General features: G+C 36.5%; 1 protein-coding gene across 2 annotated transcripts in view; it reads left to right on the forward strand.

The window, feature by feature from the left end:
* Window positions 1–9,001: 9,001 nt before the first annotated feature.
* The window catches only part of LOC129269475 (fatty acid synthase-like), a 37,419-nt gene continuing 20,232 nt past the window's right edge, over window positions 9,002–26,188 (forward strand). The window contains exons 1-15 of one of the 2 annotated variants that reach the window (XM_054906978.2): window positions 9,002–9,369; window positions 13,663–13,828; window positions 14,629–14,781; window positions 15,438–15,611; window positions 16,808–17,008; window positions 19,017–19,139; window positions 19,462–20,164; window positions 20,394–20,601; window positions 21,098–21,287; window positions 21,673–21,902; window positions 22,577–22,786; window positions 23,316–23,607; window positions 23,988–24,179; window positions 25,275–25,523; window positions 26,002–26,175. In XM_054906978.2, coding sequence (XP_054762953.2) covers window positions 13,687–13,828; window positions 14,629–14,781; window positions 15,438–15,611; window positions 16,808–17,008; window positions 19,017–19,139; window positions 19,462–20,164; window positions 20,394–20,601; window positions 21,098–21,287; window positions 21,673–21,902; window positions 22,577–22,786; window positions 23,316–23,607; window positions 23,988–24,179; window positions 25,275–25,523; window positions 26,002–26,175 — 3,241 coding nt within the window. In that variant the 5' untranslated portion in view covers window positions 9,002–9,369; window positions 13,663–13,686. Of the gene's footprint in view, window positions 9,370–11,876; window positions 11,896–13,662; window positions 13,829–14,628; window positions 14,782–15,437; window positions 15,612–16,807; window positions 17,009–19,016; window positions 19,140–19,461; window positions 20,165–20,393; window positions 20,602–21,097; window positions 21,288–21,672; window positions 21,903–22,576; window positions 22,787–23,315; window positions 23,608–23,987; window positions 24,180–25,274; window positions 25,524–26,001; window positions 26,176–26,188 lie in introns of those variants that run through there. The other variant, XM_064105821.1, reaches the window with a different exon arrangement.

Genomic DNA, 26,188 nt, shown 5'->3' on the forward strand with positions numbered 1-26,188 from the left:
TCATTAATTTTTGGTTAAAACCCTTTTTTGCTTTTTTGCTTGTCAAAATTTTCCTCGGAAAAATGTGCCCCCCCTGGATCCGCCTGGATCCGCCCCTGGTCACAGTGGTCATGTCATATCTTTTATAGGGAATCTATATCCTTAATCATGATAGGCCTAAACTATAATAGATAAGTAGAGCTATTTATATATTTTTTTATCAGACGAAATTTATATGCTAAAAGCATTCGATCCTTATCGCCATTTAATTGGGTTATTTTTACACGATTTTAGTTGGTAAGAGGCGAGGCATTATTTACCAATGAAATTTGCCTACTCTTGCTCTTAATTTCAACAGGAAAACAACCACTGTAACAACAAAAACAAAATAGGAATCATTTGAAATGTATATAAAAGGACCGTACGTTGAGGTTGGGGCATGTATTGTAATGAGAGTGACTGGGGGGAGGGGGCTTAGTTTTGATAAACAATGTTAAAAATAGAATACGTCAATCTGAATAATCGTACACGCTGATGATACTTTGTTGAAAAAAGAGAAAATTATCATTCTTTAAAAGAAACAAAGCAAGAACATTTCAGAGAGAGAAAATGGGGGCTTGGTGTATTTCCTTTCCTTTAGAATGGTCCCCCGATGGGGAGGGGTGATAGCTTGAAATAGAACTTGGTGTAGACCTTCAGGCGAGAGTCTGAAGTAACTAGATCAATTAAAATTATTCAGGGGTAGGGGCAATATCTTCTACCATATAATTGCATGATTGTGTAAGCCATAAGGTAACATTATACATTGGCCACTTTCCACCCAGGCCATGAATACCCGGTCATGCCGGTACGAGGAATGTATTCTTTGAATGCATCAGCACCCGATCATGCAGGGTATAATAGACATGGTAAACGGTGTAATATTATAATAATAATAAATACAATGCAGCGTAACCATGGTAACTTATAAGTGATTAATTTATTATTTTCATGTCGCTATACTACATGGTATTATCTGCCGATAATGTTATCATATCAGGTAACTAATGTCTCTTATACAAGCTACAGAATTCTTGGCACATCTGAACCATTTCAAAGTAAACATTAAAAAAACCTCGATTTGGACAGCTATATCCAAGTACAAATACACACAGACCAAATTAGCTCGGACAGCTATTTTTGAACTGCTGATAATAGGACAAATTTACAAAAAACGATTCAACTGTAAAAAGAAAAGACTTTGCGATAAACCAACGACACGAAAATAGTAATCTTTCTAGTTATTTTCAGATTTGAATTTAATTATAAAAGAACGTTTGATAAGGAGATTGGTTTATTTAAAGAAGGTTCTAATTTGAGATCTCATTGTTGGAATATTACCTAAAATAAAGTTGTGATATAAGTTTAAGCTTATACATAAACATTTATTGAGATCAATAATTAATCACAGCGAGTAAAAATAAAGTTGTAAATGGTATCACTATTTTTAGAGGCAAACATGTTGACGACATTTTACTCAATTCATTTTAGTATTATTACATACACTTTGCCGTTTGTTAAATATTCTTCGAAAATTCCAAACACAATACGGGAAAAACCGATGAATTATTGATACCAGTTGTTTTTCAATAGCTTGCAATATGGGCCCTATTTTTCACTTAAGTTGGTATTGGTGGCGCCAAAAAGAGGAAGAAATGAGAGGGAAAGAAAAGGGGGAGAAAAAGGAGGGAAAGAAGAAAAGAAAACTAGGGGAAAGAAAGAGAGAAGGAAACAAAAAAAGAGAGAAGGGGGGGCGCCGAATTGATGTTCGACATTATAGGGGCGCCAATTTGATGTCTGCTCTGGGGCGCCAAATTCATGTTCAACCTAGGGAAGGGGGTGCCAAATTCATATTCGACCCTTGCATGGGTCTCCAATCTGATGTTTGACCGGGGAGGAGGGGAGGGGCGCCAAATTCATGTTTCACATGGGGGCGCCAAACTCATGTTTGTTCGTATATCAAATGCTTGATTGATTGATTTTATTTGTCATGCAGGTAAAATATAACAATTACATGAATGTTGTGAAGTATATAAAAAATACCTTGACAGGATAGCCCATGAAAGCCGAGATGGCTTATTTCCAAAGGGTCCTAACATATTAAGTAATTTAGTACATTTATGAAAAACACCTATAAAAAATCTATGAACTACATTAATTAAGTCTAGACCACTAAATTAACAAGATGAATTGTAAAACTTAATATGTAAAAAGACAGAAACAAATGTGTGACATCAAAACTTTCAAGAAATCAACAAAAGTTGATTAAACTAATTTTTAAAACAAGTTGATTAAAAGATCATAACTCCATATAGTTATATAAGAATAAAAATTATAATAATATTCCGCTTTTATGGATCGTAAAACTTTTTTTATATAAAAAAATAAAGACAAATAAGTTTGACATCAAACTTCATGCAATCAACAAAAGATGATGAAAAAATTATAAAAACGATTTGATTAAATAGATCATAACTACATAGTTATAAATAAGAATACACGATTCAAATGAAATTAGAAAGAATAATTAACATTACAGAGTGGGGACATTTTTTAAATGTTGCTTCAATATATAATACTCTTTTAAAATGTGAAAAGGTCTGATTAGGAAGGGAATTCCAAAGTTGTATATACCTTTATAATAAAATGTGCTTCCAATTTGACCCTTTCTCATAGGTACAACAAAGTTAAATTGACTATTTCTTGCTTCATGCCCTTGAATACTAGATGACCGAGTAAAAAAAAATGATATGTAATGATATTCGTTTGAATTGAAAATTTTATAAACACTGAAAACATGGTGAAGTATATAAGTTGTTGCGACCTCAGGTCTATGCAAAGAAGGCCAGCTTTTTCAATTCATTCTTTCCAACATGATTGTGTCCTTGGGTGTAAGCAATTAATAAAGCTAACAATCTTATTTTGAATTATTATAATTTTTTTTGATAAACCTTTCCAAGACTGCAGTACCATGCTGCATTATCATAATCAAATAAACACTGTATTAATGAAAAACTTAAAATGCGTCTGGATTTCGTATTCATGCAATTTTGGTACCGGTACAGAAATTTCGGGCGAGCATTAGCTCTTTTTTTACAATAGAGTCAATCATTGATGTATACATGAGAGATCACTATTTAATATCAGGCCTAAATACTTCACGGAATTCTGTCTCTTAATTAATTGATTATTATAGTATATATTAAAATCATCTATAATGTTTAGACTTACCCCGTGAACAAAACAAAATGCTCTCAGTTTTCTGTCATCCAAATGACACAATTTGATAATTCTAAACTAAGTTTTATAGTTAGATGGCCATCCTGTTCATGATTACCAAAAGTGCTTAGAAAGTCCAAATTTTGGGTCAGAATATCAAAATTTTCATCTCGCTCTTCGCGCTCGCATCAGTTGCTTAGTAGTGTAACGACCCTGTTCATGGTTAGATAAAGTGCTCAGAATGTCCAACTTTGGGTCGAAAGATAAACAAAATTCATCTCGCACTTCGCGCTCGCATAAAATGTTTTGTGAGATACTCATGCTGTTTATGATTACTAAAAAAGCTTACTCGAATGTCCAAATTTTAAATAAGAATAAAAAAAAAATCATCTCGCGCTTCATGCTCGCATCAATTGGTTAGATTAGAAACTCATCCTGTTCATATAAATATATATATATATATTCTGTTCACGACTGTTTCAGAAACGGATTTTGAATTATCTTTTTTGTCACATCATGGGCACTGACGAAGAGTGTGACTTTACCTTTCATTTTTTGAGAGCTATGCTCCTTTTAAAATCTACGATTTTATTTCTACGGCATTTACTAAACCTTTTGTGATTATTTTATTCCCGTTATGCCGAAGCAGACTATTTATATATATATATATATATATATATATATATATAAATGTGTAAAGTTATACATGTACAACAGCTTTGGCAACTCTTTTTATTTAAATATTGTAAAGAAATGGATGAAGAGAACAATGGTAGGCGTAGCTTAAATCAAGGTTCCCAGAGCTATCTACCCTTTGGAAAAATTGGTGATGCCGAAAAAATGTCTCTGCCGGGAATCGAACCCGGGCCCCCAGCTTTGAACGCCGGTGCCTTAACCACTAGACCACAGAGACGGGTTAGTGGCTAGGGCGACCCCGATCCGATCTGACGGTCAATCGGATCGGGGTCGCCCTATAGCCACTAACCCGTCTCTGTGGTCTAGTGGTTAAGGCACCGGCGTTCAAAGCTGGGGGCCCGGGTTCGATTCCCGGCAGAGACATTTTTTCGGCATCACCAATTTTTCCAAAGGGTAGATAGCTCTGGGAACCTTGATTTAAGCTACGCCTACCATTGTTCTCTTCATCCATTTCTTTACAATATTTAAATAAAAAGAGTTGCCAAAGCTGTTGTACATGTATAACTTTACACATTTGTATACGTTCCCCCTACGTGTACTGTATCAAAGCAATGGCTTTGATCCAGCTGAAGCATGGCGGCTTGTCATTGTTCGAAACCCACCTTCACCCGACAAAGGAAATTATAATTGGTATATTGTCGAAAATTTGTCTATCTGACGGTCAATCGGATCGGGGTCGCCCTAGCCACTAACCCGTCTTTGTGGTCTAGTGGTTAAGGCACCGGCGTTCAAAGCTGGGGGCCCGGGTTCGATTCCCGGCAGAGACATTTTTTCGGCATCACCAATTTTTCCAAAGGGTAGATAGCTCTGGGAACCTTGATTTAAGCTACGCCTACCATTGTTCTCTTCATCCATTTCTTTACAATATATATATATATATATATAAAACCCCTTTTGCAACCAAACTGAAATGGACCTAACCTCTTTTGAAAAAAAGGGATTTTTAGATCACTTTTTAATGGGAATTTCAACTTTTCTTTGGTATCATCTTATGGAGCTACTAAAAATCTATACAATGAGGCAAAAAAAAAATCAAATTTGATAAAAAATGGACCCAAGCCCTTTTGCAAGTGAGCTCTTCATATATATATATATATATATATATATATATATATATATATATATATATTATATATATATAAAACAAGTTCTTATCACGTGGACATCTTGTCACTAAAATTGTATTATCCATTCATTTTGACAAGATTCTATACGCCTATATAGTCCACTTAAAAAAATCCATATAGTGCCATCCAGTAGCTATTCAAATGTGAGTAGATCTTTTTGAGCGGGGTGCACATTGTAAAGATAATGCAGTTGATTATGTTGTTCTATTCTCAATAAATAAAACAGATAATGCAGTCACAGATTGAGTGCGTGTTTTTTGTGAACATTGAGTCAGGCTGTCAGCACATCGACATTGAACATGCGGGATTCAAGATAAAAATGCTATTGTTTCATTGTAAAGAGAATGACTGCATCGTTGACATTTCTGAGAGATAATAATGGCCTTAAAGTGACATCAACTCTGCAGTTTCCCCTGCATAACATGATAATAATTGAAACGATGAAAGGATGCATCGGGGAGGATGTTGATGTCCCATAATTTTCTGGACCCCCTTTTCAGAACAATTTTATTCTTCTAAAAAAAATTACCCCCACCAAAAAAAATAATAATGTTCTTGTCCCCTCCCCTATACCCCTGCTACAATATACCTGCGTACGACACTGACTAAAGCCAAAGGCTATACTTAGATCATGTCGATTCTGTTTGGTCTTCGTCTGGCCTCGAGGCAGTGTCCACATTGCCCAAGGTGATGTCCAGAAGATTATTTAAAATCAACATACATCGATTTGTTTGTGAAACCTTAAACGCCCGGCCCTTTCAGTGATTCATTGGAGGAGCCGGAATTTTCGTAAAACTTATTCTGTATAATGTTAATTAATTAGGAATCATATAGTATTCTTGATCCTGGTTTATGATGTAAAGTAATCGGAGAACATATAGACAAAAGAAATGAGAATTTAAATCAAAGAGTGTATAAAAGGGAAAAACCATTAAAACCGACAAAAGTCCTCAAAATGGCTCATTTCAGGTCAATTTGGTCAAAAATTTCAGCTCGCGCTTCGCGCTCGCACTGTTGATTTAATCCACATGTACATAGTTCCTAGTTTTGTTATAGTTTAAAACTCCAGTCTTTAGGACTTCCTACAATTTATAAGACGAATATATGACATAATATAATTATTACGAGTACAACTCGCATAAAAAATTAAACAACTCGGCTTTAACATGTCATTTATTTCGTTTTGAAAATTGCCGAATTTTCATTCAGCATTTATTTTTCTATTATTCTTTTGCTTTTTATCAGTATCAAGTATTAAAGGTTCATTGCCAAAAGCAAGTCTTTCATGGGATATGTCTGAGATACAAAATTTTGTTTACTCTCATTATTTCTATTGGGGCTAAAATTTTATGATTATAATTTTTTATTGTTTGAATTGAGGAGGCTTGAACCCTTAAAAAAATGATAGAATTCAACCTTCAAAGGATTTCTGGTGAACCATTATTATGTCAATGTCTTCATGAAAGAACATGCAAGCGATAAAGAAAAGATATTTCTGTACGTTGATTTTTTTTTCTTTCTTCCAATATTGACATATACAGAGGAACACGTTTGAAAATGTGCTTTCTTGATAAAGACCCGATCCCTTTTGTCAATAAGGACACAATCAACGAATGAATTCATTGGTTAGAAATGACGTCATAAACTTGGTTTCACGATAAGCAGGCATGATTCCATGTCAGGTGTATAGCAATGAACAATGTTGAAGAAAATGTGTATGTCGATTATAGTATTACAGCATAATGAAGAAACACTGGTTTTTCGGGATATGAAATTTTAATAGATCCAGAAAGAAAGTTATCCCAAGCAGCAAGTTCGCTTGTTCTGTCAGAGAGATGTAAAAAAATCAGTAGACTTTTATTTATCAACGGCCCGTTGCCCCCGTCGCTCGATCACTGGTAGAATCCAAAAGGCTTCGAACGGCAATCAAGGTTTCCAATGAGATTTCATTTTGAAAGATAAAATGGGTAGGAAAAAATAACAATTTTGTAAAGAAAAAAAATTACAGGACCATTTGCTAATTAATTTACGCATCTTTTGTGTTTTTCCTCGCTCGCTGCGCTCTCCCTCCATACAAGGACACGGAAGAAAACGGACTAGGGAACCATGGTACCCAAATATATTGTAGATAATTTGGATTATAAAATAGCAACCAAATTTACTTATACGTTGCATTTTTGTCTTTCCTCGCGGCTCACTCGTAGACTCAATGTCAACCTACTTCATAAAAATGTAACATACAGCTTTCTAGTTTCGGAAAGTAAACAAATTTGGTGACCGAGATGACCTTTACGAAATTATGTTTTACCCCATGAGAAGGGCAACTTTCTTCTCTCATTTCGCTCTATGGCTTGTAAAATCTATGCCAATTTATGTACAGTTAACTCCCTGGTACTATACTGATTACGATAATTATACGGAAGTTGCCTATTAAGCACAAAATGCTTATTAATGCAGTGGCGTACAGATGGAGGGCTTAGGGACACCCCCCAAAAAATATGAAAATAATCACGACCAAGAAAAAAAAGGAAGGAAAAGAGAGAAGGGTGAAATATGATATTATTTCAAAATATTATATATAATTATATTCATATAAATTATGTCAAAATCTATCGAAAATTTTGATTTTTGCAATAGAAATTGTCGACATTTTTGCTCGCTCTCAACATTTCATAAATATTGCCCGATACGCCATATCTAGCCCCCTCAAATTTATTTTTTTGCTCATTACGCCACTGAATACATGAGTTAATTGAGCTCTCATCTCTTTCATGATGTGGTACTTAGAATTATACTAGATTATACAGAGGCCTGAAATTCGAGTGTGATAGTGAACTTTTCCATGATTTGTATTCAACCGCATTGCCAAGGCGTTCGTTTGAAGGACCAGGAATTCTGACATAAATTTTGTTATGTTAAAGGGAAGTTCACCCTGACGAAAACTGTGTTGTAAAATAGCAGAAAAAAAAATCAAAAATATTGATGAAGGTTTGAAGAAACATCGTTAAAGATTAAGACAGTAAGGTGTTATTGGAATTTCATTTTTTTTGTGACGTCATAAACGAGCAGTTGCCCCGTATGTTATGTAGTATAAAATGCATAAATTGAATTTTTAATGGTTAGTGATGACTTATTTTTATTTTCTTTTTAGGAGCGGATGTTTTAAATTCCTTTGTGTATTGATATATTGAAGGTACATTAATAAACTTTTTCGATTTTCTGAATAAATGACATTTCATTTTTTTTCACCATTACGATCTGTAGGAAAGCTGCTCGCATATGACGTCACAAATCAAATAATTAAAACTATAATAACTTTTGTATTCTTTGATGGATTTTCCTCAAATCTTCGCTAATATTTTTTCTGCTATTTTTACAATAAACTTTTCGTCGGATTAAACTTCCCCGGGGTGAACTTCCCCTTTAAAATGGAATGTGAATATATGCATACTATTTAGGCATCCCAGGTCAGTCTATCCTCGGTCCACGCTCCCACATCATGCTTCGACTGTGAAGGAAAAAAAAACATTTTGCCATGGAATACTATTAACATTTGAAACACAGACCCGATAACAGAATATTTTGCTCGATGGGCTAATGTATAAAAGGGAGATGATTAGATCATGCATGCAAGCTTTCTTCAAGTGAAGCGTGATTCCCACAACGCTGATCCCTTACAGTTTCTATTGTTTCCAACATCCTTCCTGATAAGAGTCTTGTCTGGTGAGGCGATGTCAACAAACTTTTTAGTTTACGTATGCAAATTAGATGGGCGACGTCGGTATACAGTGCGATGATTGGTCAATGAGAATGGCGAGGCACGTGTGAGCAATGTGGATGTTTTCAGGGTCAAAGCGGGTCACACCGGCAACGTTATCGTGCGATGCCGGTTGCTCTCATACCGTACCATGGTCATGGAGGTAGAACCTAGCTCCATGCTCATATTTTACGAATGCAAAGCAGGAGAGTTAGAGAAAGAGGATTGTGCCGGTGACAGACAATGGAGCCGGCAATGGGAGGGGGGGGGGGGGGGGGGAGGGGGAGGGTGACGTGGAATTATTAATCAAGTTCTGAGATTATGACAGAGCTATAAATGTTGGGTGTGGGCTTCGTCTCAGCTCACATCTCTTTAGAAGTAGGCCCAACAAACAGGTGAGAAGATAGGATCAAAATATCTATCGACGAAATTTACGATGTTTCGTGTTTTATGATCTCTTCTCGGTATATGGACATCATCTCCTACTATCAATTTTGTCGACAAGGAAAGAGAAAGCTGTGCTTCTTCTGATCTACCTTCTGCTCCTTCCCGGTAAGAATTTAATTGTCATAGCCATAGACACGTTATTTCTACCTCTTGTTTTAATTATTACTTTGTTTGAGTGGCCTGTTATTTGTGTACACGGCATATCCTTATAGGGATATTTTTAATTCTAATGTATATAATCCAGGGGTGATGGGGTTTGGCATGCATATATGAACCATTCATGGTTTATTTTTAATCTAGTTTAGTTTAACCTCTCCATTTTCATTAGATCTTTGTTGTTTTCTTCATTTCCCATTAAACATGTTTTTTCCTTCTTAATAGCTCATAGATATCAGAGGAATTCCAGCGAAAAATATCGCCGGAAAATCGATCTTTTCTTGCTTCTTCTTCTTTTTTTTAAGTAAAGGGTTTATACCACGCTTGTTACATATTCACAGCATTTTCGATTTCAGTTTTTACCTTCCGATTCTAGCCTCATATGTACCGTATCACCCTTTCCCGCTTTAAGTTAATAACTGAACAACAGATAATAAGAAATGATTTCAGGCCAGCACTCATTTTCTTTTCCAATTTTACCAAGAAATTGATACCTTGATTGGAATGGATACATAATTAATGCATTTTACTTACATGTTTATAAATGCAAGATTATGATGAATGGGAATGCCTCTATCGCCATTTACGACCTACGACTTTATTGTTTTTGAAAAAAATTACTCATCTGTGATTTTGCATCATCAAATCGCACGACAAACCAATGTTAAGAGTGCGATCGCAATCGACCAATCACGACGCGCTATTCTGACACACCTCCTAAGCTACAGAGGATGGTGAGATATTAACCAATGAAATCACCCCATTCTGACACACCTCCGCCGCATGCTCCGAACAGCTGATCAACTTGTAAATCCGCGAACTCCACGACCACGCATCCGGACCTGCAGACGCAAGAATATTACATCCACGGTTTTTACTCATCGATTTATTTCGTAAACTGTTAAGCAAATCCCACCCAAATCGGCTTAGGTATTTATTTAGTACTTTACTTTACCCATTTATTTCCGAACGAAAATGACGTGTGCAAACCTGCAACACAAGCAATTCATTTTTAGGAGGGGCACCAATATTCAGTAAATTTTGAGACTGGGATAATATTCACTTTCAGTTTCAAGGAAATGAGATGGATATTTGGTAAGTTATTCCCGATGTGTTATTGATAAATAAAACAAACTGAATTATAAAAAAATTAGGTGTTACCAAAATACGATATGAAATAAAAAAGGTTACATTTTCATACAATCTACATCCTTATGTAAGATATGATGACTGCACTCACTCATTGTTTATTAGAGATTTTGTTACATCCATTATGTAAAATGATCAAATTTCCATAAATTTAATCAAATAAAAGTTCACGTACTGAACAAAATATGGACGAATCCACGCTTTTATACTATGTGATGATTTATGAAAGGGATAGTGAATAGAAATAGAATATGCTGTACAGCCTGAAGCACTTGAAAATGTTCCATTAAAACAAAATGAAATTAACAGGAAAATTAAGTTCCTCAGCAAGTATTAAAAGCCAAAAACAGATTAAGTACATGCCTTTTCGAAGTCGAATTAGTCGCCGAAATTAAAGTCTGTTTTTGGTCTAGATCGTGCAAGGCTTGCCTCATCAGACAAGGGAAATATCTTTATCTCCCTGTGTATACACCAACCGACAAGCGTTAATTGCTATTCGGAAAATTTGTAATTTGTGACTGCATGGCCTTGGTGAAAAAAAACACTAATGATTTAGTGACAATCAAAGGCAAATAATGTGATACGAAATATAACAAACTGAAGATTTTTAGGAATGAAATTATTTCATTGATACCGTGATCTTTGGCAAAATCTTATTTTCATGAAGGACGTGGCACTTTTTTTCTCAATCGCTCACTCCCTGCATGTCTTCATACATGTAGATTATTGGGAGATCCTTTTTCACAGCTCATCATCAGGAACAGACTATATTCACACCAATTACCAAACCGCAGAGATTTTGAAAATATATAAATATATAGATGAATAAACAGATAGATAAATAAAAGAAAGAAATGAAATAAATAAATAATAAATAAATAAATAAGTAAATGAATAAATAAATGAAAAAATAAATAAATAAGTGAATCAATTAATGAATAAATAAATAAAGAAAGAAAGAAAGAAATAAAGAAAGAAACAAAGAAAAAAAAAAAAATACATAAATAAATAAATGAATAAATAAATAGATGAATAAATAAATGAATAAATAAATGAATAAATAAACAAATGAATAAATACTGAGTGCGGGACTGAGTGTTCGCAGCCCCTTCGCAGCGTGTAGCCTTTATTCCATTTTAGAGAGGTTTAATAATTAAGGAGTAATATATACCACATCTAAAAGAACGACGAACGTATCAGTTATCAACTAAAGTTAACTTGAGTGAATTAACAAAAATAACAGCAAGTGCTGGTTTCCTTTTTCGAGATAATGCCAATTCGGCATAATTAAAGTGAGATTGCCATTAACTATGTCAGCCATGATAGGTGAGCATGAACATATTTATTTTATCACGACCAAGGAAAGAAAAAAATCAGCTTCACATTATATGCATTTGTTGCAAAATCGTCATGTCCAGACTCCACTGTCCGTATCAATTTTTTGATATTCCAGCGGGAAGGAGGATTGTGTCCGGCCGATTCTGCACGGTACTTGTAGTGTGATATAATGGGCTAATTTTGCGAGTGTGGACAGTGTTCAGTGGATGATGGATGTGGCTGTAGAATGGTCCTCTCTGGTGGTTTAGATTTTGCTTTAAGTGCAAGCATTTTTTTTCATTCTCTTCTGAAAAGAACAAGGGGGGGGGGGGTGATCACCATTCACATGCAACCAATAACTGGCAAATGTCATCAACGTTAGATTGTCATAATAATTATTGCACTAGACTTTAGATCTATATCCATTTCTACTTGGTAGAATTTGAAATTTGCAGTTTATGCTGACTTTTATTGAATGCTTATCGTAGAAACAGTTTGGTAAATATTGCAATCATATTCCAAAGATAGCGGCATATAGCTAGGTAGACAAACGGCAAACCTATGAATTGTGCAAACACTCGATCGTCTGATTAAAGAGTGAGATTTCTTGTTTACATGTATCTTTTTTATTGACTTAACCGATTGATTGAACCTACATTGCATATTCTACAAATCATTTATCTGTCTGTTCTGTTTCACATATGTTGTGCAAAGGGCAGGTTTTGAGACAAAACAGAAGAAGACCAATCCTGCTTAGTGATATCCCCGGGTGATACCATTAGCATTGTTATAATACTTTTCACACAGACAAGTAAATTTATGAGGGAATATATTTCATCTTATCTTGACTTGAGTATTTACACTTACAGTACCATTATACCAAATGTTAATATGTTTTCATCTGTTGAGATAATGAAATGTTTGACTTGTGTCAATGATTTCATTGTCATATTAAATGTAAAATGATAATAACATGAACAATACAATGATGTTGTATTTGTATGAACAATTAAGATGGACTGTAAGAGAGATAAAGAAACAGTTATTGGGATATAGCCAGATGATAGGGGTTCAAGCGGCCTTGCCCGCACTGGCGTACAGATGGGGGGCTTGGGGGGCAAGAGCCCCCCCCAAAAAAAAGAAAAAAAAGAAGAAAAAAAATCACGACCAAGGAAAAAAAAAGAGGAAAGAGAAGGGTGAAATATGTTATTATTTTCTGAATATTGTAATAGTATGTCAAAATCTATAGATCTCAAAATTGGATTTTTATAATGAAAATATATTGATATTTTTGCTTGCTTGCTTCACTCGCTCGCAAAAAAAATAAAAAAAATAATGCAATATGCAATATCTAGCCCCCTCAAAATTTTTAGCTTATTATGCCACTGCTTGCCCATCCAAACTGTGGACCCCTTTTCATAAACATTACAATTATTGTCACTTCTGAAACGATGATACTTATTTTTGGATTCTTGCTTATTATTTGGCATCATATGTTACCATGGTAGTTATTGATGTTCAATTTGGCTTGAATATAGATGACTCTGCCTTTGACTTGCATGGGTTCCTGAAACCTTTTACTTCAACATTCTTTTCTATTCCTCTTTTTTTACTCACTCAACCCCCCCCCTCATCCCATGTTTCATTTCTTTGTTCTCTCTCTTTCTTGATGCTCTGCTCTTTGTATCCATATAAATATTCATAAATATTCATAAATATTCAACAGGTGCATTATGTCACAATATCTGAAATATATATTTTCTACAATTCTTACAGAAGTAAAAAGTTCCTCTCTCTACCATGGGAGTTATCGACGAAGATGACATCGTCGTCAGCGGCATATCCGGACGTCTCCCGGAGTCGGGTAACCTAGAGGAATTCTGGGAGCATCTCATGAACAAGGACAACCTTGTGACAATTGATGACAGAAGATGGGAACCAGGTAATTACTGAATAGCGTTTGATTCAACTTTGGGGATTTATTCTCATTGTTAACCACAGGGTCAACTTTTATAAAGCTTGGTTTTCAGTGGGAAGTGACAGGTTAATCCTGTAAGCTACTCAAATGCTGCAGTCTAATAGGCTAATAATAGCAAGTTTTTTTTAAGCTTTGTGAAACTGCCCATTGTCATGAAAATAAACCTAAAAAATCAATTAAAAAATAAAACTCAACTTGAGATTAACATCTTCTAAATACTAAGATAATGGTAAAAATCAATCTATTGCTAGGAGATCATTCACAACTTAAAAAAGACAATACCTCATTCTGTCCAATGGATTTAAATGAAATCTTACTTCTTCTCTTGAAAAGTTTTCTTGGTTTTTGTCCTGTTCAGTGAAGGCAGATTGCTCCAATTATCTAGTGTAATCATTGCGTAATGTGTAGTCAGACTTGCATGATATAATTCAAATGTTACAGACACTCAATCTCTAGACCCAATCTTTTTTATTTTTAGATGTAACTGTTATGTAACTTCTGGAAGTTTCCATGGCAAAGAAGAAAAGTGTACTGTAGAGATTTTATGGTGTACCCGTAAACCTCTAAACTATGCGTAACTTTTAGTTAAAAGGTGATTGCAAAAATATAATTGATTAAGGAATTTGAATAAAAATAGATAATGAATAACAATCTTTCCCTAGAGATAGTTGCAAGTTAGCCTCAAAGCTCTTTAATTTTCCTTTTGTGAAAAATCCATAACACTTACAGTGGTAAAGTCATGTGATTCCCGTATCTTTTCTTAGGATTGTTTGGGCTGCCACCTCGCAATGGAAAGCTGAAGGATCTATCCCGCTTCGATGCCACCTACTTTGGAGTTCACGCCAAACAAGCTAACACCATGGATCCTCAACTAAGGATCCTCCTGGAGGTTGCCTATGAGGCCATTGTAGATGGAGGTAAGTTACTTGATGGATGTTTCATAAAGCTGTTTGTAAGTTTACGAGCGATTCTACAAATGACTGATGATCGATTGTTGAGGGAATTATGTGCACTAAATTTCCATTGGTGATTATTTAGGGTCACCAGTCGTTCTTAAAGTTGCTTGTAACTTATGAACAGTTTTGTGAAGCACCCATCTACTTACCTTGTCTAAATCACTATTCAAAGGGATGGAATTCAAGAAGGATGCTTTAAATCTGTGAGCTGAAAGCACCCCTTCTGCAGAGTACATACATTCATTACATTTTATTTAGGACATATAAAATGAGGAAGAGTCCAATGCGTGAATCGAGAAAAAATACAATTTCCTTGATTATATATTTTATTAAGTTATGTATCTTATCCTTTGATTTTATTTTCTAACTTGTTGCATTGATTGATCTTTTATCATTTGCTCTTAATTATTTATTCAAAATATAAGAGTGATGTTAATGGTGATGATGACGATGATGATAATGATGGTAGTGATGATAATAGTTATATGCATAATCCTTATTTTGATTTGGCATTTTATGATTGTAGTCCTGAGGGTTATGATGTTTTTAAGAATTTTCCTAATGTTTCATCTATATATCCAGAGGCAATACTTTAATTTATTTTTTGTTCAATCAAGGTATTGATCCGCAGTCTATACGTGGGACCAAGACCGGTGTCTATATTGGATGCAGTGTGGCAGATGCATCCGAGGCTTTTGGTAGTGATGCCGACACATTGGTGGGCTACAGTGTTACTGGTACTAACCGAGCCATGCTGGCTAACAGGATGTCATATTCCTTTGATTTCAGAGGTATGCAATGTACAATGCTACTATTTTGTGACCTGCCACCCCAAAACCATGAATAAGTCACCCAAAATGAATTTTAAGAATTTTATTGGAATTGAAAGGTCACATCCTAAGCTTTAAAATGATATACATGTATAACTTGTCAAAATTGATCAGCAAGAACTCAAACAACTACTTGATTGAATAGAAATGAAATTCACTGAGAGTTCCAAAGAAGGAGAAAGCAAGGTTTGAGGTCTGAAGTTCACTTAAGAATGAGATGTGCACACTGTACAAATCTCTCTGAAACTTCCAAGTAGTCTGGAAAAAAAGATGCCAGACAAACTCTTGTATCTCTTTTCTATTTATTCACTTTACAACTTTAAAATTCAAAGTTTATTTCTTGGATTTTAAATTTTTATGACCAAATTACCATTTTGGCTATTTACAGATAATTTTCCTTGGTGACTTATTGTTGATTTTGGGGTGGCTGGTCACATTTACTAATACTACAACTTCTACTTGATTGTTACTTTACTTTAATCCAACGATGCTTGTAGAACTATGCCTCTTCATTGATCAAATGCTCCACATTAACACTTAATCACTTCGTTATTACATAAGCAATTAAAATTGCTGTAGACATGCACTTATCTCCAAGATTGCTTAAATAGAATGAACTAATTCAATGAATAAACAAGAATATATATCAATATAATGTGTTGGTAAAATCACCCATTTTTAAACATCTCTGGGAATTTGTAAAATTGTAGTGTCTTCACTAGATCTTAATTGAAATTGTGTGGATTAGATAATGAATCATAAAGGTATTCAGTTGGCAATTTATATCAATGGGTGATGTTAGGTATTTCCTAGGTCTCCACTACTGTATATGCATTGCTTCAGGATCGTGGTCATTGTCCCTTCGTCAAATCAAAAGACCAATTTTGTTAAAAGATGCTAGAAATGAATTCTGCAAAGAGGATTGTTTTTCTGGAACTTGATCTTAATCATTAAGCCTCAACATACCTGAGGAGTATGGAGAGTCAACACCGGGGTTGACGTGACTCGCGAGAGACGCGTGGGTACGTGTGCACAGAAATATAAGTCAAATTAATGCTATTGATAATGTGCTACCTTAACTTTAAAGAGTTTTCCGTCTTGCGTATTCACTGTCGATCTCTTCATGTATCATGTAATTGTTTTGTTTCTGTTGTCAGGTCCAAGTTACTCTGTGGATACAGCATGTTCATCAGGTTTCATGGCCCTACACAATGCCATCCAGGACATGCGACGAGGGGACTGTGATGCAGCCATTGTAGGAGCTAGCAACCTTCTGGTAAAACCCCAGAGCTCTGTGCAGTTTCTTAAGCTTGGTGTCCTATCGCCAGATGGACAGTCCAAATCTTTTGACAGTTCCGGTGAGTAATCGATTACCTTGACATATTGCATCTTATGATATCTTGTATAGAATATAATTATGTCCAATATAATTTTAGTGATGTATGTCCAAATTGACACTTTGGAGGTTATGCTACAGGCCTATGACTGTGAAGGATGCATGAGACTTGCTAAAACCTTCTGAAGTTTTCACTTGCAGCCCAGGACCAAAATCCAGTTAAAACCAATTAGGGAAAAACCAATTGAAACCAGTTGGCCAACTGGTTTCAATAGGGAAATTGGAACAACTGGTTCCAATTGAAAACCAGTTGCCAATTGGTTCCAGTTAAAACCAATTGGTTCCAATTGAAAACCAGTTGCCAATTGGTTCCAGTTAAAACCAATTGAGCAACTGGAACCAGTTGGCAATTTGTGTCAATTGGTTCCAGTTGTTCCAATTTCCCTATTAAAACCAGTTGAATCCAATTGGAGGCAACTGGTTTCAATTGGTTCCAGTTGAAACCAATTGGAGGCAACTGGTTTCAACTGGAACCAGTTGAAACCAATTGGTTTCCAACTGGATCCAATTGGAACTTCCAGTTGGAATGAACTTAATTAGTTACAAATTAATTAGCATTTGCACTAACTATTGCTCATGCCAACACAGAAGCAGTGTTATATGTCTATTAATACCAATGTAAAGGGCATTGATAAAATACAGACTTTCATATGTACATATATTTATATGGAAGATCTTCAAATATATGTATTTTCATTTGATGTAATTTGGTAACAGTTAGTGGTGTACTAATTATCCTTTAATCTGTTTTAATTATAATCTATAACATTTATGAACATGGTTTTCACTGCAAAGTATTCTAAATACTTATCTTTAAAAAGTGTGGTACTTGTAATTGAAAAGAGAAAAATAGATACATTGTTAATGATGATGAATCTCATAAAACATTAATCTGTGCACACTGGCAGATAATATGCAAATTAACTGGTTTCAATTGGATCCAGTTGGGTAACTGGAAAATTTCCAATTGGAAACCAATTGGAAATCATTTCCAGTTACCCAACTAGTTCCAGTTAGGATTTCCAGTTGCCCAACTGGTTCCAGTTGGGATTTCCAGTTACTCAACTGGTTCCAGTTAGAAATCATTTCCAAGTGGAAGTCATTTCCAGTTACCCAACTGGTTCCAGTTAGGATTTCCAGTTGCCCAACTGGTTCCAGTTGGGATTTCCAGTTACTCAACTGGTTCCAGTTAGAAATCATTTCCAATTGGAAGTCATTTCCAGTTACCCAACTGGTTCCAGTTAGGATTTCCAGTTGCCCAACTGGTTCCAGTTAGGATTTCCAGTTACTCAACTGGTTCCAGTTAGAAATCATTTCCAATTGGAAGTCATTTCCAGTTACCCAACTGGTTCCAGTTAGGATTTCCAGTTGCCCAACTGGTTCCAGTTGGGATTTCCAGTTACTCAACTGGTTCCAATTAAAAATCATTTCCAATTGGAAGTCATTTCCAGTTACCCAACTGGTTCCAGTTAGGATTCCCAGTTGCCCAACTGGTTCCAGTTGGGATTTCCAGTTACTCAACTGGTTCCAGTTAGAAATCATTTCCAATTGGAAGTCATTTCCAGTTACCCAACTGGTTCCAGTTAGGATTTCCAGTTGCCTAACTGGTTCTAGTAAGGATTTCCAGTTGCCCAACTGGTTTCAATTGGTTTCAACTGGAAATTATTAAATTCCAGTTAAGACCAATTGAAACCAGTTAAAACCAATTGAAACCAATTGAAACCAGTTGGAAATCCAACTGGTTTCAATTGGATTTTGGTCCTGGGAGGGCAGCAGACCGCAAATCACCAGCATGCTGCTCTCTCACAAGTGCCACTTTGAACCTCTTTACTGTCATATTTTAAAAATTAGGATCTAATGAATTCTAAGCTCTGATTGTTCTTGGAAAGAATGTATCTTGTAAATTTCTGTTCACCAAATCAATATCATACATAATAATTTCTAAAATATCATCTGTCTAATCATTACAGGCAATGGCTACTGTCGATCAGAAGGCATAGTGGCACTGTACATCACAAGGAAATCAGTTTGTAAGAGAGCATATGGAAGTCTGGTTCACTCTGGCACCAATACAGATGGATACAAAGAACAAGGTAGGTTGAATTAGTTCTGTATTGGTTCTTGAATGGGGCTGTCCTAGATCGTCAGTCACACAGTGGATGGCCCCTACTGGGCCCCTATGCTATTGAATTAGTCTTGTTTATATCTCTTGTTGAAACCATAATAATGAACTCACATGTTTTACTTGTATAGACTTTCTGATGCAGACAGTGCAACCAATTTGTACATTCTTGATGATGGAGTGGATGCTTTCCAAACTCTAAAATGGACATGGATAGAAAATACAGTATAAATAACTGGGCAGCAATGGCAATATTGATTCATGCAAAATTGATATTGTTCTCATTGTTGTAGGAGTGACCTATCCATCAGGGGATGTCCAACAGAGTCTCCTTCGACAATTGTATGGTGAGGCGCAGATCAACATTGATGAAGTGGAGTACTTTGAGGCTCATGGCACAGGAACCAAGGTTGGTGATCCTGAAGAGACTAATGGCATAGCTGCAGTCTTCTGTCAGGACCGTACTCCAAGTAAGCCACTCTTGATTGGCTCTGTCAAGTCCAACATGGGCCACAGCGAGCCCACATCTGGTCTTGCTGCTCTCGCCAAGGTCCTGTGGGCATTCAATAAAGGGATCATCCCACCCAACATCCACTTCAATGAACCACACCCTGACATCTCTGCATTAAAGGATGGGCGGATGAAGGTAGTTACTGAACCCACCCCTTATAATGGAGGCTACGTTGGCGTCAGCTCCTTTGGGTTTGGTGGATCCAATGTCCATGTCATAGTGAAACCCTTCGAAAAGTCCAAGAAAGTGGAAATGACAGGGTCAACACCACGCCTTGTCCTCTGTGCTTCCCGCACTGAAGAAGGTGTCCAAGAACAGATCAGCCACCTTGAGAAGAACCAGGAGAGTGTAGAACTGCAGAGTCTGTATGACCAGATTGCGAATGCACCACTCAATGGCATGCCTTATAGGGGTTACACATTGATTGGGTCAGAGCAAAGGTCAGAGGTCAAGCAAGTGTCACCACCAGAAAGGAGACCCATATGGTAAGAATCATTCAGCATTCCATTCATTACATTGATAGACAATTCTGAATTTTCTTGCTGTAGGAGATGTTTGTAGTCAATGATTTGATTCTTAGAAGACATGTAATCCAAGTCATCATTTTAAAACAATCAAAATCGGGTTTAAATAATTCAAATTCCGGGAGCATGTAACATCAAGGTTCAACATACAGCTGTTTTTGTCATTTATTGTTTCTATTCCGTTTGTCAGGTATGTGTTTTCAGGCATGGGCTCTCAGTGGGCAGGTATGGGCAAGGATCTGATGGTCCTGGAGCCTTTTAGAGAGACCATTGACTACCTTCATGATGTCCTCAAAAAGGAAGATGAATCTATGAACCTCAAAGGCATCATCCTGGAAGGGAGGGAAGAACTTCTACAGTCTACCATCAACTCCTTTTCAGCCATCGCCAGCATCCATGTAAGATGTGATTGAATATTTCTTTTAGTGATTGCATATCATTCGCTCTGGCTACAATTGCTTTGGTTGTTCTTTAAGCAAAATTTAAAACCTAAAAACATGGCCTACGTAATGCTAATAACCTTACATTCTGAACCAATAACCCTCCCAGAATCTGAATCCTTACACTAACCATTCGTATTGCAATTAATTAGGACAGAAATAATAATTACAGGAACACACGTCAGGACTCCACTTGAATATGGATTACTTGGTTCTTTAATTGAAATCAAATCTATTAACCTGATTTGCTGCCATTACTTAGTCATTTACCATTGTGATGAATATTGCAATGTCACTACAGCTTGTTCTATTAATATTTGCAACATTAACAATTATTCTCATTCGTAATTCTAGATTATCTTAGTCAATTCTCTCTTATAGCCACCAGCAACTATTTTTCCTTTCTTTATACATTTTCTCTAATTTCCATCACCATCCATTTCCTATCTTTCAGGTCGCCTTGGTCAATTGTCTTAAGGCTATTGGAATTGAACCTGATGGCATGATTGGACATTCTGTTGGTGAGCTTGGCTGTGGCTATGCAGACGAGAGTCTCACAGCCGAAGAGACTGTTCTTGCTGCATACTGGAGAGGGCGCTGTGTTATGGAGGCTGAGCTTCCTCCAGGGGCAATGGCAGCTATTGGTAAATATATGATTTTTTTTTCAAGTTTATCAAGAAGTCACAACAAAAAGTTAGAATAACATAGACAACAGACTAAGCTATTCCTGTCTCACTAAGAAGGGTTAAATAAGAACATTACTTGCCACTGGGTTATGCCATGCAACAATGGTGCAATGATGCAATTTGTGGGCTTCAGACAACTTACATGTACATAAAGATAGAAATGTGTGTACAGGTTTAAAAACCAGAATAAAATTGAATGCAATCACACAAAGGAATATTGAAATATCAGAATTTATGGCCAATAGTCTATAGGTACAATGATAGATTATATGTAGATATACAAAAGAATCATTATTGATATAACAATCCTTGGCCCATATCAGTAAACAATCTTTTCACACAGGCTTGACATGGGAAGAGACAAAACAGAGAGTTCCTCCTGGAGTGGTTCCAGCCTGTCACAATGCTGAAGACACCGTCACCATCTCAGGAGACAGAGAATCGGTGGAGAAGTTTGTTGCAGAGCTGCAGGAGGAGGGTATCTTTGCTAGGTCTGTGAACAGTGCCAACGTGGCCTTCCACTCCCCTCACATGGTACAGATTGCACCCATACTACTAGAAGCACTGGAACGGGTGAGTAACGTGGACATACTAAAAGCATTATTAGACAATGATAAGGGGTGCTAGTTAACTTTGTGCAACAGAAATTATCAGACAGGGATATTAATATAAAGCATTTATATAGCGCTTAATGCAATGTTTCTAAGCATTTGATACTATTCATGCCTTGGCCTTAGCATTGCTACACTGATAAGATGATTGAGCATTCAATGAATTCCTTCCTGCCATGTACTTGTTAACTACACTTTGATAGACCATGGCAAAGTTAGATAAATAATTTGCTAAATGATGTGAATGCTCTGTTGAGATTTGAACCCCAGGCCTTGAGGTTCAAGTCTGGAGACCTATCCACTAAGCCACAACACTTAAGGCATAGATTGGCTGGCTAAAGTTAACACTGATTTTTTTTCACTTTGCTCCTGATATTTGCTATCAATTTCAATGATTTTTTTCTTACTTCCTCAAAGATAGTTGGTTCTTGAAGGGAGATGCACTTAATACAATACTTTGTCGCCTGGCTGATAGAAGTATGGTAGGATGGCACTTTTCAGTTTGCTGCACAGCTGGCATATGGGCATGCGCTGCACGAAATGTTCAGTGCGTACATACGTTATGTCCTCCTGCCTGACTAACTTTTTGAACGAAGTGTGGTTAATTCTATGATGCTTGATTCTATTCTTTCATAGGTCATCACCAACCATCGGCCTCCATCCAACCGCTGGATCAGCACCTCAATGACCTCTCCGTCAGATGACCTTTGCCCTCCGCCCTCTGACATGTCGTTGGCTGCCTACCAGGTCAACAACCTGGTCAGTCCAGTGCTCTTCAGGGAAGGCCTGGCCAAGATTCCAGACAATGCTGTTACCATTGAGATTGCTCCTCATTGTTTGCTGCAGGTGAGGATGACATTTAACCTTTGACCTCAAGATCATACCATTCTTTATTGGGGGAGGGGGAGGCAGCTAAAGCATTCAGTTAATTCAATTCAAATTAATTTCAACAAAGCGATAAGATTGTAATACCTGACCATAGAATATACATATTTGTGCAGTAAATATGAGGGGTCACCTGGCAGGTAACAGCCAGAAAGAAAAGCAATCTCTGACCTTACAAAATGTATTAATGTGTGCACATCTCAAAGTATGTTCACTTTCACTTCCAGCAGCATTATGAAATAAGTAGCTTGTTGGACAAAAACTTGATAATGGTTGTGAGTTTATAATGTCTGTCATTTCAAGTGCCTGACCTCCGATAGTTTGCTCAACTTTAACCATTAAATGAAATATAATTTAGCATTTTAGAATCTGTTCATCATTTTGAGAAGGAATTCTGAAGAAATCATGTATCATGACAAAATTGCTTCATTTCATAATTTGGCTCATTTCTGGTCACTTTTGCAACTCTCTGTCTATATTCTTACCATAGGCAATCTTGAAGAGAACCCTTTCAAGCAAGGTTGAGTTCCTTAGCCTCATGAACCGCAAGAAAACCAACAACCTTGATTTCTTCCTCACAAACCTTGGTAAGCTCTACACCTGTGGGATCGATGTGAATCTGGAGAGCTTGTACCCTGCGGTAGACTTTCCAGTATCTGTTAGCACGCCCTCTATCGCTCCTGCCATCAGATGGGATCATTCCCAAGAATGGGATATCCCAAGGGTAGAGGACTTCCTGAAGCAGGGGGGTAACAGCCCAACTGTGACAAAATTTACAATCGGTAAGTATTTTCACAAAAATATCTTCACTGGTTCTTCTGTTAACATCTTTGCATTGATAGATTTAATAGATCTGTTATCTACATTATTTTTCAAAAACTTTAATTACTCAGTATGAGGCATGAATTGTAATGAAGAATGTTTGTAAGTTCACTGATTGTATCAGTCAGTCCATCTACCTGTATTTTCATTCATTTATCTCCCCATGATGCCTATTTCTGTTCGTCTGTCGGTATATCTGTCTATCCATCTATCATATTCTGTGAACAAGAAAACTAGTAACACCTGATTTCTTCATATCATTAGAGTATGAATTCAGGAATGATAAGATGCATTTGTTTTCCATTGTCTATTTTACCCCCCCCCCCCCTCCTCTAAATAGATGTGTCTCCTGAGTCAGAGGACAGTTTCATCAAGGATCATTGCATCGATGGACGCGTACTGTACCCCGCCACCGGGTATCTGTGCCTTGCTTGGCGTGCTTTGGCTAGGATGAAGAATACCATGCCCAATCTTATGCCGGTAGAGTTCAAAGACATCACCATACACCAGGCAACCATTGTACCCAAAACAGGTATGGATTTTTGTTCTATTCATATTAGGAGAGTTTTCATGAAGCATTTTGTCAGTTGTTTCTCCTGACTAATTTGCTCTGAGCCAATCAGATGCAAGGTTTTCATTAGCTTATAACAGCTAGTGAAATCACTTATTTGATTTATGAAATGTACCCCTGGTAACAAAATACTAAATTTCACTGAAAAGTTTAAAACTATGAGATGGTTTGAATCTAATTCTATTGTGTTATATTGTCAAGTTCCTGTATAGGAAGACATTTTTCTAATTATTTGAAGATACATATGGAAGTTAATACATTACCCTTTAAAGGAGAATGAAACTCTTGGAGCAAGTTAGCTTTTGTGAAAGCAGAAAAATCAAAGAATAAGATCAACAAAAGTTTGAGTAAAATAGGACTAGCAATAAAAGAGTTATGAGTATTTGAATGTCGAGATCACTAATGCTATGGAGATCCTCCCATTGGCAATGCGACCAAGATCTGTGATGTCACATACGTACAACTCTCCCATTTGGACACTGAAAATATACCCCAAAACATCTCTTTTTGCTCATTCTAATCATATGACAAACGATTCATCAATGATATAATGTTGTGAAACCTCTGTACTCGTCATCTCATAAAGAGAACACCTCACCTTGTGATAGACTCTAGTAAAAGTGAGAATATAAGTGAAATAAGTACTAAAGTAAGGAGGGAGTTGTACGTGTGTGATATCACAGATCTTGGTCGCATTGCCGATGGGAGGATCTACATGGCACTAGTGATCTCAATATTCAAATGCTCATAACTTTCTTATTATTCATTCAATCTTCCTCAAACTTTCAACAATATGTTTCTTTGATTTTTCTCTTTGATATGGATTCAGCTGGTTTCAAGGGTTTCATTCTCCTTTAATGACACATCCTTTGAGAAAATGGACCATAGATGTTGCTTTTCAAGGAGTTTTTGTCTGGATTCTAATTACCTAAGACCATGTTCCAATTTCCAATCATGGGTAAAGTTGTGCTTAACTTTACAAACAGCTTCATGAAACATTCTCCTGATATGGATATCTGGGCAATTACAATGTAGCTGTTTTCATTACTATTACAGGTACCATCGACCTGGAGGTCCGCATTGCTCCAGGCTCAAACTCCTTTGAGGTAGGCGACGGAGATCAGCTGGCTGTATCTGGTAAGATCTTCATCCCGGATTCTCCTCTTGCAGAAAGAGCTCCTGCAGGAGGCTCTGCCTTGGCTGGATCCATTGTCTTGGAGAAAGGCGATGTCTACAAGGAGTTGAGACTCAGAGGGTATGAGTATGGTCCAGAGTTCCAGGGTATCATCAAAGTCAAAGATGATGGTGAGTATATATGTGTTCCATGCAGGGCCCATATTCATCAAACCTGACAGTCTAGTTTTTCCCTAATTGCGTAGACCACTGTGCTCAATTAGGTGATTACTAGACTTGTCAAGATTTCATGAATATGGGCCCAAAGTAGTCCAGTTAAAAAAATTAAATCTCTCTAAGTAAGGGATGAGTAATTTCATTTCAGCAAATGTGTTTGAATAAGTAAAGCAAATACACAGAAAGCACAATCTATATGATGCTTTGCAGAGTAAATTTTAAATGAAGATCGATCCGTATAAAACAAATGGAGAGTCATGATAGACATTGCTAAAAACCATATGGCATTTCAATGGATATCTCCATAAGTTTGCATCTACATATCAATATCACTTGTTTAGGTTAGGCAAGCCTTGGAACTCCATAAAAATGTGGTCTTAGTTCAATGCTATGAGAATACCAACCTTTATTTTTTTGTGTTGATCATTTTCAGGAAGTGAAGGCACCCTTGCGTGGTCCGGTAATTGGGTGAGTTTCACAGATACCATGCTCCAAGTTACCATTCTCAACCGTCAGAGAGGAATCCGATGTCTCCGCCTACCAACCCGCATCAGACGCATCTTGATCAACCCCACCCTTGTGGATGTGGAAGTTGATGAAATGCAAGGTAGTCATTCAAA

Source organism: Lytechinus pictus, chromosome 10, assembly GCF_037042905.1.
Source record: "Lytechinus pictus isolate F3 Inbred chromosome 10, Lp3.0, whole genome shotgun sequence".
In the NCBI taxonomy this organism is placed as follows: domain Eukaryota; kingdom Metazoa; phylum Echinodermata; class Echinoidea; order Temnopleuroida; family Toxopneustidae; genus Lytechinus; species Lytechinus pictus.